Here is a 17,688-nt window from a genome sequence, read left to right as displayed (position 1 = left end):
TGGGCTGCTGTCTATGGGGTCGCATAGAGTCGGACACGACTGAAGCGACTTAGCAGCAGCAGCAAGCCAAGTTGATTAAGCCTCCTGAAAAGCGATTATGCTGTAATCGGGAGACCCCAACCCATCTTTGCCCACAGAAGAGCCCAGAACACCTGCGGCGGGTGTAGGATCCGGAATTTCATGGTGGGGGTGCCCTGAGCCAAACCCCTGGAGTGGACCCGCAAGATGAAAGGGGGCTTCAGGGCGGCCGTGCCTATCGCAGATTCTGAAGACTTTGGGCTCAAAGCTGAATGTATGTCCTTGGGCAAGTCACTTCCTCTCCTGGGGCCTCGTTCCTGCAACTGCAAACGAAGGGTCGCCCAAGTCCTCTCAGTCCCTCAGGCTGAATGCTTGCTCTGGCACTGCGCCAAGCCCCTCGGTGGGCACGGGGCGGGAGAGTGCCAGTGCCGGGTCTCCAAGGGAAAGGGGTGGGGAGCCCGGGAGGCGGGTGGCGACCGCGGGGCGGCGCCCGGGGACACCGCACACCCCGCTGTGCCCCCCACCCCTTGGCTGGGCGCCGAGTCCCGGGGGCCACAAGGTTACGTAAGGAGCCGGGCGGGGGGAGCGGGGCGGGGCGGGCGCCGCCCGAGCGCGACCGCCCAGCCCCCGGCGGCCCAGCCCCCGCCCTCCAGCCCGCCCGCGCCTGGTGGCGGCGGCGGCGGTAGTGGCAGCCGCGCAGTCCGGCGGAATGGAGCGGCGCCGGGGCTGAGCCGGGCGCGCAGGGGCCGCCGCATGTGCTGCGCGGGGAGCGGCTGCAGAGCCGGCGGAGAGCGAACGCGAGAGGCCCCGTCGGAGCGGCCGCCGGAGCAGCGCCGGAGATGGGGTGAGTGAGCCCGCGCCGCGCGCGCCCCGCGTGGCACCCCGAGGGGCTGCGGTGCCCCGGCTCGCGTCCCTAGGCTCGAAGCCCCCCTGGGCGAACCGGCCTCTACTCCCAACACCGGGAGCCTGGAGCCAGCGCGCAGCCAGCTCCGGAGAGCCTGGGGCCGCCCGACCCCGCGCTCTCCGCCCCGGAGCGCGGACACCGGGCAGGGGCACCCCGGCCTGGGCGCGGACTTTCCGCGCAGCGCGCGTGGCCTTCGCCCTCTAAGGCAGCCCGGGCGCGGGGGCACCGGGCGGGGACAAGCACACTGGCCGGCCTCCCTGCTTCGGCCATTCCGCTGCGGTCCCTTCGCTCCAGGCGCGATCAACTCCAGGGCCTGTGTTTGGGAGTCTAAGAAGCAGTTTGTCTGTCTCCACAGTTGGGATTTATTACGTACAAAATGGAAATCGAAGTTTTCCTGGAAAGGGAACACGCCAGATAACAATAACCCCCCGCATAGGAATAGTGGACTTTATGCTTTGATATGACGGAGGATGTGTAGGTAAGGCTTCAATCTTTGAACAACTGAGTAGATGCTCAGGAGAGAAGTTGAAGCACTGTGTCGAAGTGACTAATGCATCCGAGTATATAAAGTAATTTAAAAAGCAGGGTTGATTTCTCCTTGGCGTCTCTCTGAGCAGTAGGCGCTGTGAGTCAGGGAGCCGCTGCGTTAATAACACAATTAACTCCGTGCATCTGCTCACCCGATGTAAGCACATATTGATGATGTGCTGTGCAGGTTCTGGGAGTGGTTTTTATTCCCATTTTACAGATAAGGCAGCAGAGGCCTGAAGTGGTTGGGTGACTTCTCCCAGGTTGAGCAGGCAGCGGATGAGTGTTTGTAGAATGACCCCTGAGCGCAGGGGCAGACTGCCAGCGCAGCCTGACAGTGGGCTTGGGGTGGGTGGGTGGTGTGTACCTGAAGGGGAGTTCCTGAATCTCTGTGTCCCCTGCTGCTGAACTGAGCGCCCTTCACACATTCCTCAAGACCTAAAGACTTCTGCGGGGTGGTAGGTCTAGAGAGCTTGCTTTCCTGGGCAGGATTGGTGAGCAGCAGAAAGGGGAAGGGGCCTCCTGGTGGTCTGACCGGGCTCCCCCCGTGGCTTCATTGTGCCTTAGTCCTTACCAGTTTGTGGAGTCATTTTACCCAGTGAATTTTTACCTCTAGGGTCTGTAAAGTGTTTGGAGGAACCAGAGGGAAGCTGAAATGAATTTTGAGAAGAGAAGTGTGAGAACTCCAGACCGACGTGAGCAGGTTGGGGGCGGGGGGCGGGGTGCAGAGAGGAGCCTGGAGATTTGCTGAAGACACTGGTGCTGATCCAGATTTCACACGGAGGAAGCTGTGAGTGGTTTTTACCAGAGGCACCCTGGCTGGGAAGCTGTTTTCCTGTAACATTTCCAGTGACCTCTTGGTTGGCTATGAAATGGCTGCTCTTTGTGCAGTGGGAACCTTTGAGGTTCTCATATTTCATACTTAAAAAAAAAATGTATAGAAAGAAGGAGTTGGCAAATGTAGGTCTCAAGATGGAAGATAAAAGGAACCTGGTAATTTTAACTCTCTCTGTACACCCCCTGCCCCCCGCCCCCACTCCCAGCCAACACAAAACCAACCCAACACACTGGTGGGATCAAAAACAAATATTGAAGCTCCGTGGTTGAGATCAAATGGTTCTGTGGAAATGAAAATGTTTACTCATAAAAGCTTAAAGAAAATGTCAGAAAATAATTTTTGTTTGTAGAGAAGCCGGAGGAGTAGCTTGGGGATTTTGTTTAAATACTGAATATGTCTTTCATGTAATTTTAACATCATCTGATAAATGTCTGTTACTCACTTCTCGTAGGTAAGGGTTGGTTGGTAACTCCTACCTACTTCTGCCATTTTTAATATATCCACCTCTTCTATAATTTATGTGAACATACAAACCATGGCTGTAAATTGAGATGGAGCTAAGGGCTGGGTAAGCTATTCACACAGAGGAGGGAGCCATTTTCACCAAAAATAGAACCAATGTCATCCTTTCCGAGAGTTGAGTAGGATGGAGGGGGATGAACTAAGAAAGGGCAGCCAGTAGAAAAGCTTGCTGTGATTTTACAGCTTTGTCACAGCTCTACTGTGTAGACATGACCAAAATTTAAAAGGTGGGGGAGAGGAATCAAGCCTGAGTTTCTCTCTCCCCTACTTAAGATGCTTTTCCTCATTCAGAAGTTCACTGCTATTTCCCGCTTCGCTTCTGAGAAGTATTGTGCATTGTGTGTCTGTTTCTCCAGGAAAGTTGTGTTTTCACTCCCCAAGGAAGTTGTTTCCTACTTTCTTCCTTCCTCAGATCTCCCTCTTCTCCCGCCACACACATCTTGCTTCCCTTTTCATTGACAAAAGACAGCCACAGTCCAAGAAGTGCCTCACCAACACTCCCCACCCTCACGCCTACAGTCCCGTGTGTGGCCACCCCCGTGTTTTCCTTCCTACCCGTTGTCCTGCCAGAGGCTCTCCCCTCCTGGACGACCAGCCATCACATCCCCTTTCACCTTGTCAGGGAACATTTCTTGTTTTCTCCCCTCCATCTGTCTCTAGGGTCTTTCCTATCTGTACAAACATGCTTTGGTCCAGTGCTGTCCCATGGAACTTTCCACACTGATGGAAACATTCTTATCTGCGTGGTCCTGTACGGTGGTCACCAGCTACCTGCGGCTGTGGGGCACTTGAAATGTGGCTAGGGTGACTGAGACCTAAATTTTTTAAGTTTGAATAGCCACACGTGGCTAGTGGAGCCACCATGTTAGATAGCACAGCTTAGCGTCTCTCATTTTATTGGGTTGGCCAAAAAGTTCATTTGGGTTTTTCTATACCATCTCATGGAAAAACCTGAACAAAATTCTTGGCCAACCTGATACATCCCTGTCCTTCTTCTGTTCCACTTCTTTGCTCCCCTTTACCTGAGAACATCTCAAAAGAGAAGCCCGAAACCACCGTCTCCATTCATCTTCTCTGCCTGCCATTTGTCAGCCCTTCATAGCTTGTAGTCTGGCTTCTGAACTGCCGGGCCACTGATGAGCTGCATGTTGTCAGACCTCTGTCCTTGTCTTCCTCCCCTCCTCAGTAGTGTTCCTCCCCTGTGGCCACTCCCTCCCCCTCCCCTCCACACTCTCTTGGGTTTCCCTTCCGGTCCTGATGACTCCTCTTCAGTCTCCCTGCTGGTTGCTCCTCTGTCTGACCTCAGAGTGATGGGGTTGCTTAGGTCCTGGTCCTGGTTCCTTTTTGCTGTCCACACTCTCTTCCTTGGTGATGTTATCCCATCCCTCCATGGCTTTCAGTACTATCTATATGCTGGCAACTCCCATATTTATATTTCTTTCTTTTTTTTTTAATGTTTATTTTATTTATTTGGCTGTGCCAGGTCTTAGTTACAGCTCTTGTGATCCTCCATTGTCGTTGCAGCATGTAGGATTTTTAGTTGTGGCACTAGATCAGGGATCTAGTTTCCTGACTAGGGGTTGAACCCAGGCCCCCTGCATTGGGAGCTTGGAGTGTTAACCACTGGGCCACCAGGGAAGTACAGCCCTTTCCCAGGGCTTCCTGCTATTGTTCATGCACAGAGCTCCCCAAACCTCTCCTTCCCTCTGTCTCTTCCATCCCCAGTCCTTGGCCCCACCGTCCACCCACTTGTAAGAGTCATCCTTGATTCTTCTCTTTCTCACCCCTGATATACAGGCTGTCAGTGGGTCCCCGGGGTTCTGCTCCTGGGATATTATCTGGGGGTGCATTCACCTCTCCCTAGAATCACAGCTCCTACCCTACCCCTGGCCGTTCGCCTCCATCCTGGACTAACTTCCTCACAGGCACCCCCAGCATCCACTCTGGGGTGTCTCCGGTCCACTCTGCACACAGGAGCCCAGGTGATGAGTCACGCCACTTTTCAATCAGGTCACACCCCTCTTTGCCTTAAGCCTCCGCCTGCTGACAAGAGGTTGTCCTGTGCCCTCTCCTCCCAGCCCCTCTGGCCTCCCTCCCTGCCTTCTGCTGACCCTGGCCTCCTTTCTTTTCTTGCCCTGCCTGGGAGGGCTTTGAATTCGTTCTTCCCTCCATCTGGAATGCTTTTGCCCCGGCTCTGCAGAAACCTTCCTCCTTCTCATCCTTGGCATTTGGGCATCGAGATCACCTGCTCAGGGTCTTTTCTAACCACCCCTGTCACCTGATGAGGTGGCTACACTTTGTTCCCACCATTGTTCACCACACCTGCTGTTGTTTGGGTTCTTTGTGCTTGTTTATCATCTGCCTTCCCCAATAGTATCCCGAGAGGATAAGGTATTACGTTCTTCACCAGTGAATCCCAACACCTAGCACCATGTCTTGCCCCTAATAGGCTTCCAATAAATTTTTTGATTGAGTCAATGCTTGAAGTGGTGGGCAGCCTTGCCTGGATGCCAGCCTAGAAGTCGTGATAATTTCTGGATTACCTTTTATATAGCATGCTTAATTGAGAGTTGCAAGGGCCAAGAGAGAAGGAAATCACATTTGGAGACAGTTTTCTTTTAATGCTGAAGCACACTGTTTAGCTTTTATTGTGACTTGGGTTAATTTTCAGGCTGTCGGCTGTCACCCGAGCATTGGGGTTGTAAATTGTCTTTCTACCTGCCTGCAGAAGGCTAAGAGAAAAGCCAGCTTGTGTGCTGTTGTGACTTTGGGATGATTTTGTCAGTGTTTACAAACAACATCTACTGTATTTCTGTTTGGCTTCAATTTACACTCATTTGTTTTGTTCAGCCAAGATTACGTTGCACTTGGTTATCTAACACCGGGGGCCTTCGCTTGGTAATCTATACTGGTTTGCTTTCTTCTGATGATCATTCCTTCTCCTTTAGTTTTCCACTCCTCTTGAATCACACCTAATTTCATAGTTCTTGCAAGTTAGAGACTTTTGTGGAGGGGGAGGTTTGTGTTGACTAAAATAAATAACAGGCTCTCAAATATATTGAGGAAACTTGTCTTCCCTTGGTTCTGTTATGGGTTTCTTTTGTGTGTGTGTGTGTGTGTGTGTGTGTGTGTTTTGGCCACACACCATGGCTTGCAGGATCTCACTTCCCCGACCAGGGATTGAACCCCAGCCCATGGCAGTACAAGTGCAGAATCCTAATCACTGGACTACCAGGAAATTCCTCTGTTGTGGGTTTTTTTGTTTTTGTTTTAATTTTTTAAATTTATCTTTGGCTGGTAACTTTGCCGCTGCTCTAGGGCTTTCTCTAGTTGTGGCTAGCAGGGGCTACTGTCTAGTTGCCGGGCATGGGCTTTGCATTGTAGTGGCTTCTCTGTGAAGCACGGGCTCCATGGTGCACAGGCTTAGCTGCCTCACGGCATTTGGGATCTTCCCAGACCAGGGATCAAACCTGTGTCATCTGCTTTGGTAGGCAAGGCAGATTCTTAACCACTGGACCACCAGGAATGCCTTCTTGTGGGTTTTTTAAACTTGACTTCTGAGGTCTCAAGCTCGTCGTCTGTAAGGCAGTTGGAGAATCTGTTGAGGATCCAGGATGAGCAGACCTACCAGTTGGTTGCTGCCCTTGTGGAGTTTATATTTTAGAAGGAAAACACAAGCCACATACACAAGTGCCAACTATATGTGTGAGTTTAAACAAAATGCTGTAATCCATAGGGTGTCAGAGGAACTATCGGGGGAACATAAGAAAGATTCCCCAGTACACTAGGCAGAAATGCTTAGGGAGACCCTTAACATGTCGGATCATCCTCATTGTTTAGACAGTCCTTAGTGTCACCCTTCGTGTCAGAGCTGGAAAAATACACAGTGCTTGGCATGGGGTAGATAACAAGTAGATATGTGCCGAATGAATGAATGACTCATTTTGGGTTGACTTTCACTTTGGGAAAATGCTGTCATGCTTATTGGAAACAGTCCTGAAACTCCTGACTTGGTTTTAGGATGGACTTGAGGGCATGTTTGCTGCTTGTGCACAATTCCCTGAAGGGTGACCTAGAACAGAAAGGGGCTTTGTTTTTTGTCTGATGGGCTCAGTGGTTTGTGTAAATTATTAGGTTTCCTTTCTGCAGTGGCTTCTCGGGAACTTAGGAGACAGATGTGTGGTGACCTTATCACATTGATGAGATCTCATCCTTTACCACTATCTTCACTCAGTTTTTTGACCCTGTCCTTGGTTTGCCTTCACTCTTTCACTAAGTAAAAAAGAATAAGAAGAAAAAAAAAAAAAACAGAAATAGCTTTGTTTTTTTCTAATTATAAAAGTATTACATGTTCATACTAAAAAAATAACAGTGTAAAGAAGAAAGTGAAAATTACTTGTCATCCCACATTGCAAGGATAACCTCCATCAGCAATCAGATGTCCATCTTTGCAGACTCTTTTCCATGTATACATGTCTCAGTGTCTAGATAGACGTTTATGTAGAGCAAGCAGTATCAAAAAGTTGGATATTTTTATCAAAATGGAATCATGTCACACATCTCTTTTGTAACCTAAGTTTTTCAACTTAAAATACCTTGAATGGACATCTTTCCCTGACAGTTACTATAAATATACACCATCATTCAACTCCAAACCTACTTCTGATTTATCATTTTGCTGAATTTTATACATCTCTGCTGAAATCCTTTTCTAGAGCAAGGCAGGGTGTAAATTAAAAAATAAAAGCCACATTTTGATAATCTTTTAAATGAATTACTGAAGGAAAGAAATGGTAGAGGAGACCAAGATCACAATTAACATTAGGTAATTTGCGGAGACTGTGTAATTTTGGATGAGTCACCGCTCCTTAGTGAATCCTGGTAGGAACACCGAGGATCCGTCGTGGTTGCTAAGGGTGGCTGGTGGACGAGGACCCAGCTGCTCAAACTGTCTCTGCTTGTTTGGAAATATTAGGGCAGAGTAATTCTGCTGTAAGACCTAGAAGAGAAGGCTGCCTACAAGCTGAAAGCACCCATGCCCACCCCTTAGACGTCTTCCTCTGCAAAGCCCTGTGTCTGCTGGGCATTAGGCCCCTCCTGCAGAGAGGCTTCCCTTGGTGAGGGGATTGACAAGAACGCACAGTCAGGGAGGTCAGTACAGTCCCTGCTTCAGTTGTCAGGCAATTAAAAAAAAAAAAATCTGGATAAATCCTGTGACAGATTACCTCTGCCAGCATTGGCACCTAAAACTTTTTGGGAAAAGACTTCTTTTGGTATATGGAGTGGGGATGGGATCTCCTTTTCCCTTTGAAAAGAAAAATTCCCTGCACCTTTGTCAAAAGTGAACAGCACCCCCAAACAGAGTTACAATAGAGAAAAAGCATTCTTCAGAATATTAGAACTCTCAGGTGTGCTGGGTCCTGACCTTATGGATCTTGAGAGTTAGACTTTTTTTTTTTTTTCTAATATGAAAATAAATTAGGCACAAAGGAGCCTCAAGAGGAGTTGGGGCCAATAGCTGCTGATTTGCATGGGTTTGGATCCTTGGGTCCCCAAGCCCTGCATGTTCTCTGCCTGCACTTCTAGGTATTGCGCGCGTGGCCTGCCCCACACCTCCAGTCATATTTATAGGCTTGGAGGTGCGTGTTGGCAGCCAGAGCCGGCTTCCTAGCGGGGTGTGCGTTGTGTGGGAAGAGTGTCAGGTTGGGAACCTCTGCTGAATGTACGATGAAGCCTCCCTCCAGTAGTTCTGCCGCCGGGGGCTGTTAGTCATATGGTATCATTCTGGTAGAATTTATTTAAATTATATTTCAAATTAGCTTGTTAGAATAAAAATATGCATGTGGGGAACACATTTAGACATTTGTCAACGACTGGAGATTTTTTTTTTTAATTTTTATTCACAAGCCTGGTTGATAGTCGTCATCTTCTTCTAAGGAATTGGGGATCATGACATCCTCCACCCTGTGCAGAAAAGCTTAGGATAAAGCACTGCCACCAGCCGAAGCAATTAGCTTAAGAGCTGTGCATTAAGAGACCCCAGTAGTTGTTGCTGTTTAGTGGCTAAGTTGTATCTGACTGATTTACAACCACATGGACTGTAGCCCACCAGGCTCCTCTGTCCGTGGAATTCTGGCAAGAATACTGGAGTGGGTTGCAATGCCCTCCTCCAGGGGATCTTCTTGACCCAAGGCTCCAACTGAGTCTCCTGTACTGGCAGGCGGATTCTTCACCACAGAGCCACCTGGGAAGCCTAACAGACCTCCTAAACAGTGCTAAATACCCAGGTACCTCCCAGCCAAGTGGAGGCTGCATCCCAGCTGCCGGCAAGGCTCTGCCCAGTCCTTTTCAGTTGCCTTGTTCTAGGAGGTCTTGGTCCAGCTCTTGGGTGATGAGTAGGACCATCCAACCAGCCTTTGTCCTCCTTCCTCCCCTTGTGCACTGGGGGATGTCTTTTCTGCGGGTTACAGGGTAGGGGTTGTCCACAGGGATCCAATTAGTGAGACATATTGCAGACCCTGCTGCCCTGGCATTGGATCCCTTTTGGGATTTTTAATTGGGAAAGCTTTTAATTGGAGTTGTTCAGATAATGGAGAATGGGAGGGTTGCTTTGGTGTCTGTTGTCCTGTGGGAGAGGGGTGATGGAGAAGGTCCTCTTGGGGATGAAGAACAGGTCCTCCTGTGCTGGGAGGCTCTGAAGGGCAGGAGAAGGAGCTCCTGGTAAACATGGCTGATTTCAGCTCAGTTGGTCTGAGGACGAACTCTCTAACCCCTCCAGGCAGACTGGAACTAGAACTGGCTATCTCAGCAAGATGAGTCTGTTGTCATGGAAGTCCACCTGTCTGGAGACTGGAGAGGATGCTGAGTACAGATCCCAGCCCTCCTGGCTGGCTGTGTGAACTTGGACAAGTCATTTTATCTCTCTAGCTTCACCATCTGCATCTATCAAAGGACTGAGACAACTGACGAGTAAAATGAGTACATAACGTTTAGAACACTGTTTTGACACATAAATGGCTTCCCAGGTGGCACTAGTAGTAAAGAACTCATCTGCCAATGCAGGAGATGCAAGAGATGAGGATTTGATCCCTGGGTCGAGAAGATCCCCTGGAGAAGGAAATGGCAACCCACTCCAGTATTCTTGCCTGGAGAATCCCATGGACAGAGGAGCCTGGTGGGCTACTGTCCATGGGGTCGCAAAGAGTTGGACATGACTGAGCACACATGTATACTTCACTGACATAAATATTTCATCAGTGGTGACCAAGTTCACTAAGATTATCATGGTCATTTCTGCCTTGGATGGAAGGTCTGCAGGTGGCTCCCGATGTGCCTTTCGGGGATACATGGTTGGACATGGTCCATTCTTGGGCCCTCCTCAAGTCCTCAGCTGCTCTCTCCCAGTCCTGAGTATTGTCCGAGTTGGTTCTTTGTCATCATGTGACCCAGAGAATATGCAGTTTGCCTTCTGAAGCTTCCGCTCATATCACTAAGCCTCTCAGTTCGTGTGGGTGGAGAAATGTTACTAGCTAGTGGACAAGAAAGGTCAGGGAGCTGACCCACCTATCTTCACAAGAAAACCAGTCTACCAGCCAGTTGCTTTCTTGGGGAGGTACAAGAGTGGACCAAAAATAAAAACCAAAAATCAGTATCTCCCTATTGTGGGCATCAGACTAGTGATTTGTGCTGCTGGTTAGGGAGCCCTTCATTGTATATTCATTCACTTATTCATTCAACAAATCATGGCCATCTACCTTACGTGCTGTGAACAATCACAGTGATGGCCCCATGATGCTTTCAGTCTAGTAGGGGAGGTAGACGTCAAACAAATGTTACCTAATGAACTAACATGGGAGATACTGATATGGGGCCAGGGCCTATGTGGACTAGACAGTAATTGGTTTCAGGGTCTCATATCTCTGATTCCCACCCACTTATATGGATCTGAACTCCTTTCTGATCACCCTTCATCTGTTCATCAGCTCTGGTAACTTTCTTTTTAAAAGTTATTTATTTATTTTCAAATTTTTTGGCTGCACCACAGGGCATGTAGGACCTTAGTTCCCCAGCCAGGGATTGAACCTGTGTCCCCTGCATTGAAAGCACAGAGTCTAAACCGTGGACCACCAGGGAAGTCCCTCCTGTAACTTTCTTGGCCATCCCTTAGCTTTTGTGCACCTTCTCTGGGCCAGGCGACAGGATGACAGAGGCTGTTGGGACAGGGTTCCTGCCCTCCCAAGGGAGATGGATGGTGGGTAGCTAATTAGGACAATGAAATAGCCTTTTATTGAAATGTCCTTAAGGATAAAATTCCTAACTCTTTGAGAAGTTGCAGAAGGCTTCTTGAAAAAGGTGACTTTGAAACTGAGTTTTGAAGGATAAGGAGGAGTTTCCGAGGCAGACAGAACTGTAGGGCAAAGGGAAGCATTGAGATGGAGAGAGCTGCCCACAGGAGGCAGTAGAGTGTTCAGGTCAAGAACAGAGACCTCGGACTCAGGCCTGGGCTGGCCATTCGCTGGCTATACAGCTTGGAGCAAGATACTGACCTTTGTGAACTTCAGTTTCCTTATATGCGAAATGGGACTGATGATAGTACCACCATCATAGTGTGGTTGTGAGGATTAAACGAAGCACACGCTGTGATGTGCGTTAGCTGTTAGCAGTGGGCAGGGAGGTGAGAAAGAATGTGAAGTGCGTGGTGAGGGTGGCGAAGGGGTCAGGAACGTACAGACATGAAGGAAAGGCCTTTGTGCTACATGTTAGAGACTTTATCCCATAGGTGGCAGGGGGAGCCAGCCATGGGTGAGGCTGGAGGTGAGAGGAGCAGTTCATCTTGGCACCTAAGAATGAGGCCTGAGTCCCAGGCAGTAACAGGCAGTGGGCTCAGAGAGGATGAGGTAACTTGGGTTAGGAGGCAGAAACATGCTATGTCCTATGGAATTTTGACTTCAGTCTATAGGTAATGAGGGAACACTCAGTTTTGAGGAGAAAAACATTACTCGTGTTAGGAAAATTATTCCAGAGATGATAATGAAGGGTAGTGCAGAAAGTTGAGAGACTGGAGGAAAGGGACCTCTTAGAAACTAGCCACAGTCCAGGCAAGAAGTGTTGAGAGCACAGAGTATGTATGGCACAGATTTATATATGTAAACCATGCCCTGTTCTGTTCTGGATCTGTGGCAGCTTCTAGGAGTATGTATAATACAATAAAGCAGAAAAATATGTGTAAGACACCTTGCCAGAGATGAGAGAGTGAAAGCTTGAATGTCTTTCCTATAGAGTTGCTAAATCAGGACACAAACTAAACTATTACTTAATGAGAACTTAGTGGGTTTGAGTTAGTATGCAGTGTGTCTATACAATATCTCATTTAATTCTCACAACAACCCTCACTTTCATAGTTGGAGAAACTGGGCTTGAGAGATTTAGTAATCTGTTCATACTCATATCCAGGAAACCAAGCTCTCGCCTATTTGAGAGCAGAATTCATGTTCTTAAGATGCATTTTCTAGAGGCCAAAGGCACCCCAAGAGTCATGTGGGAGGTGAACCCACAGCTCTTGATTGTTGTAATGGGAGAAAGGGAGAGGTGGAGCTGCCAGCAATTCGGGTATTTCTAGACTGCTTGACTGAGTGGATGGTGGTGCCATTGACTGAGATTAAGAACACAAGAGGAGATGCAATTTAGGGGAGAGAGTTGATGAGAGTTTAGTCTTGGTGAATGTGGTGAATTTCCACTTGTAGTGGGTCATGTGTAGTGACCTCTATCCATAGAAATTCAGCTCTGCTGCTGCTGCTAAGTCGCTTCAGTCGTGTCCGACTCTGTGCAACCCCATAGATGGAAGCCCACCAGACTCCCCCGTCCCTGGGATTCTCCAGGCAAGAAAACTGGAGTGGGTAACCATTTCCTTCTCAAATGCATGGAAGTGAAAAGTGAAAGGGAAGTAACTTAGTCATGTCTGACTCTTAGCGACCCCATGGACTACAGCCTACCAGGCTCCTCCATCCATGGGATTTTCCAGGCAAGAATACTGGAGTGGGGTACCATTGCCTTCTCCTAATTCAGCTCTAGCACTCAGCAATTAGGGTAGAATCAGAGGTACAGATTTGAGAGCCATCACCTCTGAGATGGACTTGATCACCCAAGGAGAGAGTGGATCAAGAAGATGAAGATGGGAGTCTTCCCTGGCCATCCAGTGGTTAAGACTCTGTGCTTCCAGTGCAGGGGGTGTGGGGAACTAAGATCCCACATGCTGCACAGCACAGCCGAAAAATAAAAATAAATAAAATAACAATAAGAATAATAAAAAAAATTTTTTTAAATACTTTTAAAAGATGAAGATGGAACTCTGGGAAAGGACACCAGTTGAAGAGAAGGAAAAGCCAGTGAGTGAGATTTAGAGGTGATGATACTGGAGGAAGGCTGGAGGAGAGCAGTGTTGTGAAAGCCAGGAGACAAGAGGCTGAAAGGGAGGTGTATTCAACATGAGTGAAGGCCTTGGGAAGCTGGGTGGGGACCCAAGGTGCGTGCTGTTAAATCCCTCTGTAGGGGTGGGAGAGTTAGAGCACTGATGGATTTTAAGAGCAGCTTCAGCCAAGTGTGAAGGCACAAATCCATCTGCAGTGGTTTAAGGAGTGAGTGTACGGCAGGGGAATAAAGAAGTCAGGCTGAGCTTGAGGATGAGTCAGGGTAGAAGGAAGGCTGATTTTCATTTCATCAGTTGAGCATGTTGGGAGGCTGAGGGGGAAATAGAAGTGGAGATTGAAGATATTAGAGAAAGATGACAGGCAGTGTGGTTGGCACAGGGAAGTGGATGGCAGGAAGGAACTAGAACAAGAGCTTTATGCTGGGAGGATCGCCCTTAGAGACTAGGCAAGGTGCAGGTATGGTGGCATTTTGAGGCTGAGGTGGAAAGGGGAATGAGGGAGCTGGGTTGCCTGGCTTTTCCTTCTCTGTGTAAGCTAAGGAATTGATTTGAGAACCAGGGGGTAGATTAGGAAGAGAAGAAATGGTTTGATACAGCTGACTGTGGGCAAATACAGATTTGTGAGCAGCCTTGCAGTGCCCATTGGAGACTAAGGAATGTGTTGGTAAATGTGCTAGTTGCCAACGTGCGAGGTGACCTGGGGGCAGGAACAGAGGCAAGCAGCCCCAGACCCAGAGGGTGGGCAGTCAGATATGGGCAGCCCAGTTGGACTCCAAGTGCTTTACCTTCCGCAGCCCTGGGGATGCTGTGTGGAGGAGGAGAGAGCCTGCTTCGTCTCCATCAGTCACCTCTCTGCCCTCGCTTCTCCGAATAGCCAGCCATTTTTCTGTTGTTAATAATCTTCCAGACCTTTCCTAAAAAATGCATTAAAATTTTTGCCAGCATGACCTCTTTGAATAATGAGATCTGTAAGTTTATTAACCTCTGTGAGAAGTAGATTTCCTTGCTCCATGGAAGCAGATAATCTCTTGGAGGGAATGAACATTAATGTGGTGACCCAGAGGGTCAGCTCAACACCTGAGGGCTCAGGCTTTTCTGTGGGGATTGCTCATCTTGTGCCCTTGCCCCCATCAGCTGACGTGGCATGTGCCCCATGGAAGGTGGGCTGGGCACTTCTGCATAGCCCTCTCCTTGGTCCCACTCTGAGTCTTGCAGTGGCCCGAAGTTGAGACAGAGAAACCAACATAGCAAGACCTCATTTCTTTCCTTCCTTTCTTCCATGTTTTGCTGTGCTGGGTCTTCCTTGTGGTGTTTGGGCTTCTCTAGTTGTGGCACTCAGTCTCAGTTGCCCTGCAGCATGTGGGATCCTGGTTTCCCAACCAGATGTCAAACCTCCATCCCCTGCATTGGAAAGCAGATTCTTAACCACTGAACCACCAGGGAAGTCCCCTTGTTTCTTTGGATGAGTCTAATTCTCTAAGTATGAGGAGGGGAAGGTTGGCCAGGAGAGCACTGAGTTGTATGCAGACAAGAATATCTAGACAGTAGGTCTGTTCTTAGAGGCCCAGGAACCCACTGGAGTCGGGAAGGGCTTTAGGACATGTGCTATGTGACCGTGTTGAAACACATCCTCTGTTGTTCCAGTGGCAGCCTTCAAATCTGCACACGTATTGGATAGTTGGCATAAGCTACTTGCAGGGCGTTCAGCTAAGTAGCAGCAATCCATGACTTCATCCTCATTAGTTTGGTGTTTCAGGTCTGTTCTAACCTCGTCTGACCTACCTGCCTTCTGTGTACCTGAATGCTTGGCCTGTGCCTCTCTATATTGTTTATCACATAAAGCAGTTGATTATAATACAGTGTTATATCAACATAATGTCATAATCTGCTTCTTCCCACCCTTGCTAACTAGACCAGCACAGTCCCATAGAAATATGAAGCCACAAATGTAATTTTACATGTTCTAGTTTCCATTAAAAAAAGCAAAAGAAACAAGTGAAATGAATTTTAATGTATATTATTTATTTATTTATTGGAATATAATTGCTTCACAATGTTGTGTTAGTTTCTGCTGCACAGCAAAGTGAATCAGCTATAGGTATACATATATCCCCTCCCTCTCGGACTTTCCTCCCACCCCATCCTACCCACCTAGGTCATCAGAGTGCTGTGCTCCCTGTGCTATATATAGCAGGTCCCCACTAGCTTACTGTTTTACACATGGTGGTGTGCATATGTTGTTGTTTAGTCACTAAGTCGTGTCCAACTCTTCTGTGACCCCGTGGACTGCAGCCCCCCAGCTTGCTCTGTCCATGGGATTTCCCAGACAAGAATACTGGAGGAAGTTGCCATTTCCTTCTCCAGGGGATCTTTGTGATCCAGGGATTAAACCCGTGTCTCCTGTTTCTCCTGCATTGGCAGGTGGACTCTTTGCCACTGAGCCACCTGGGAAGCCCCAGTAGTGTATATCTTGTCAGTCCTAATCTCCCAGTTCATCCCACTCACCCGTCCCCCACCCTCCGTGCCCACATGCCCATTCTCTACATCTGCATCTCTATTCCTGCCCTGCAGATAGGTTGATCAGTATCATTTTTCTAGGTTCCACCTATATGCATTAATATACTGCATTTGTTAATTCTAACATATTTTAACCAAATATATAAATAAATATTATTATTTTTAACATTTAACAACTTAAGTCAGACATGGCCCTCTTATTTCCATGGAATTCTCGTTCTAGTGAGGGAGACAGATTCCACCTGTCTCTGCCCACTCCCAGCCCTCTCCTCCCGCTGCAAGCACCCACAGATGAAGTAGCTGCAAGTTGTGCTCAGTGCCCTGAGGGAAGGAAGCAGGGGCTGAGCCCAGCTTGAGGCCGTATGTTTATGGGCTGCCTCCGAAGAGGTGACATTTAAGCTGCTCTAGCACGTGACGAGCAGGAGCAGATCGTTTTAGGTGGAGGGAGGGGCGGGGTTAAAGACCCAGTATGGGAAGGGGCTGCCCAGAATGTTTCAGAAACTGAAATCAGACCTGCGGGGCTGGCTGGCAGTGAGGGAGGGAGGGGGGCCCAGGCTGGGGTTGGAGAGTAGCTAGGCATGAGGGCACACCAGATCTCATAGGCTGTGGCATGGATGATGGCTTATATTTGAAATTCTCTGAGAGCAGATAAGACTGAAGGGTTAGGACAGACCTGCGGGTGGTTAAGATTCTGTACTTCCAGTGCAGTGGATGTGGGTTTGATCCCTGGTCAGGGAACCAAGATCCCACATGCCAAGGGATGCTGCCAAAAACAAACAAACAAACAAAAAGACAGAAAGGTTTTAATAGGCCTGTGACACAGCCCTTCCTTCATTTTAAGAAGACTTCTCTGGTGCTCTATGCAGAATGGATGAAAGGGGATAAGACCTGAAGCGAGGAGAAGTGACAGGGTTCCTGTGTTCTAGTTCAAAGAGGATGCTGGCTGAGCCTGAGAAGGTCACAGAGGGAAGGAGAGAAGTGAGCAGACTGCAGATGGTTTGGGGGAAAATTTGTTAGAGCTTTCAGAGAGATTGGTTGTAAGATAGGAATAAGGGGGAGGGAAGGAATGAGAAGGATCCCTTTGGTTTGGGGTTGAAGCAAGTGGTGGCCACTTGATGCGAAGACCCGACTCATTGGAAAAGACCCTGATGCTGGGAAAGATTGAGGGCAGGAGAAGGGGACAACAGAGGATGAAATGGTTGGATGGCATCACTGACACAATGGGCATGAGTTTGAGCAAGCTCTGGGAGTTGGTGATGGACAGGGAAGCTTGGTGTGCTGCAGTCCATGGGGTTGCAAAGAGTTGGACACGACTAAGTGACTGAACAACAATAAGGTGTAGGGAAGCCTGGAGGAGCAGAAGGTGAGGGGTGGAGTGGGAGACTCAAGGTCAAATGGCCACATCATCTTAAGCTTGAGGGGGTGTGTGGAGCTGGGCAGAAGGCAGGGACTTAATGTAGCTTGGGTTCAGCAGAGGTCAGACTGGAAGAGATTGGGCGACTTCTTGATGGATTGAGAAGGAAGGCAGAGGAGGAGAGGGCTCAGAAGCATCCATTTTCCAGGTGGCGGTAGAGCAGGCGGAGCCAGCAAGAAAGATAGAGGAGGAGAGCCCAGGGAGGCAGGAAGGGAGGGGCTGTGTCTCAGCAGGGGGCTTGGATGTCAGTGTAGAGTGCTGCACAAGTGGCCTAGGGCTGAGTGGCGTGGTGGCTGGTGGTGGCCCTGACCTGAATCCAGACAGAGGTGAGTCAGGCGGGGCCAGGCACCAGGCGGGCCGGAAGATGAATGGGAGGCTGGGACGGGGGTTGTGTGAAGGATGTGTGGACCACTTTCTCAGGAAGTTGACTGGAACTTCCCTGCTGGTCCAATGGCTCAGACTCCATACTCCCAATGCAGGGGACCCGGTTTCGATCACTGGTCAGGGAACTAGATCCCACA

General features: G+C 48.9%; 1 protein-coding gene across 2 annotated transcripts in view; it reads left to right on the top strand.

Moving 5' to 3' along the window:
- Nucleotides 1–680: 680 nt before the first annotated feature.
- Nucleotides 681–17,688, top strand: part of HOMER2 (homer scaffold protein 2) — a 99,882-nt gene continuing 82,874 nt past the window's right edge. The window contains exon 1 of one of the 2 annotated variants that reach the window (XM_061394046.1): nt 681–862. In XM_061394046.1, the coding sequence (XP_061250030.1) occupies nt 858–862 (5 nt within the window). In that variant the 5' untranslated portion in view covers nt 681–857. Of the gene's footprint in view, nt 863–1,255; nt 1,401–17,688 lie in introns of those variants that run through there. The other variant, XM_061394045.1, reaches the window with a different exon arrangement.

The sequence above is a fragment of the Bos javanicus genome, chromosome 21, assembly GCF_032452875.1.
Source record: "Bos javanicus breed banteng chromosome 21, ARS-OSU_banteng_1.0, whole genome shotgun sequence".
Taxonomy (NCBI): Eukaryota; Metazoa; Chordata; class Mammalia; order Artiodactyla; family Bovidae; genus Bos; species Bos javanicus.
Note: the sequence above shows the minus strand (reverse complement) of the source record. Positions and strands in the feature narration are given on the sequence as shown.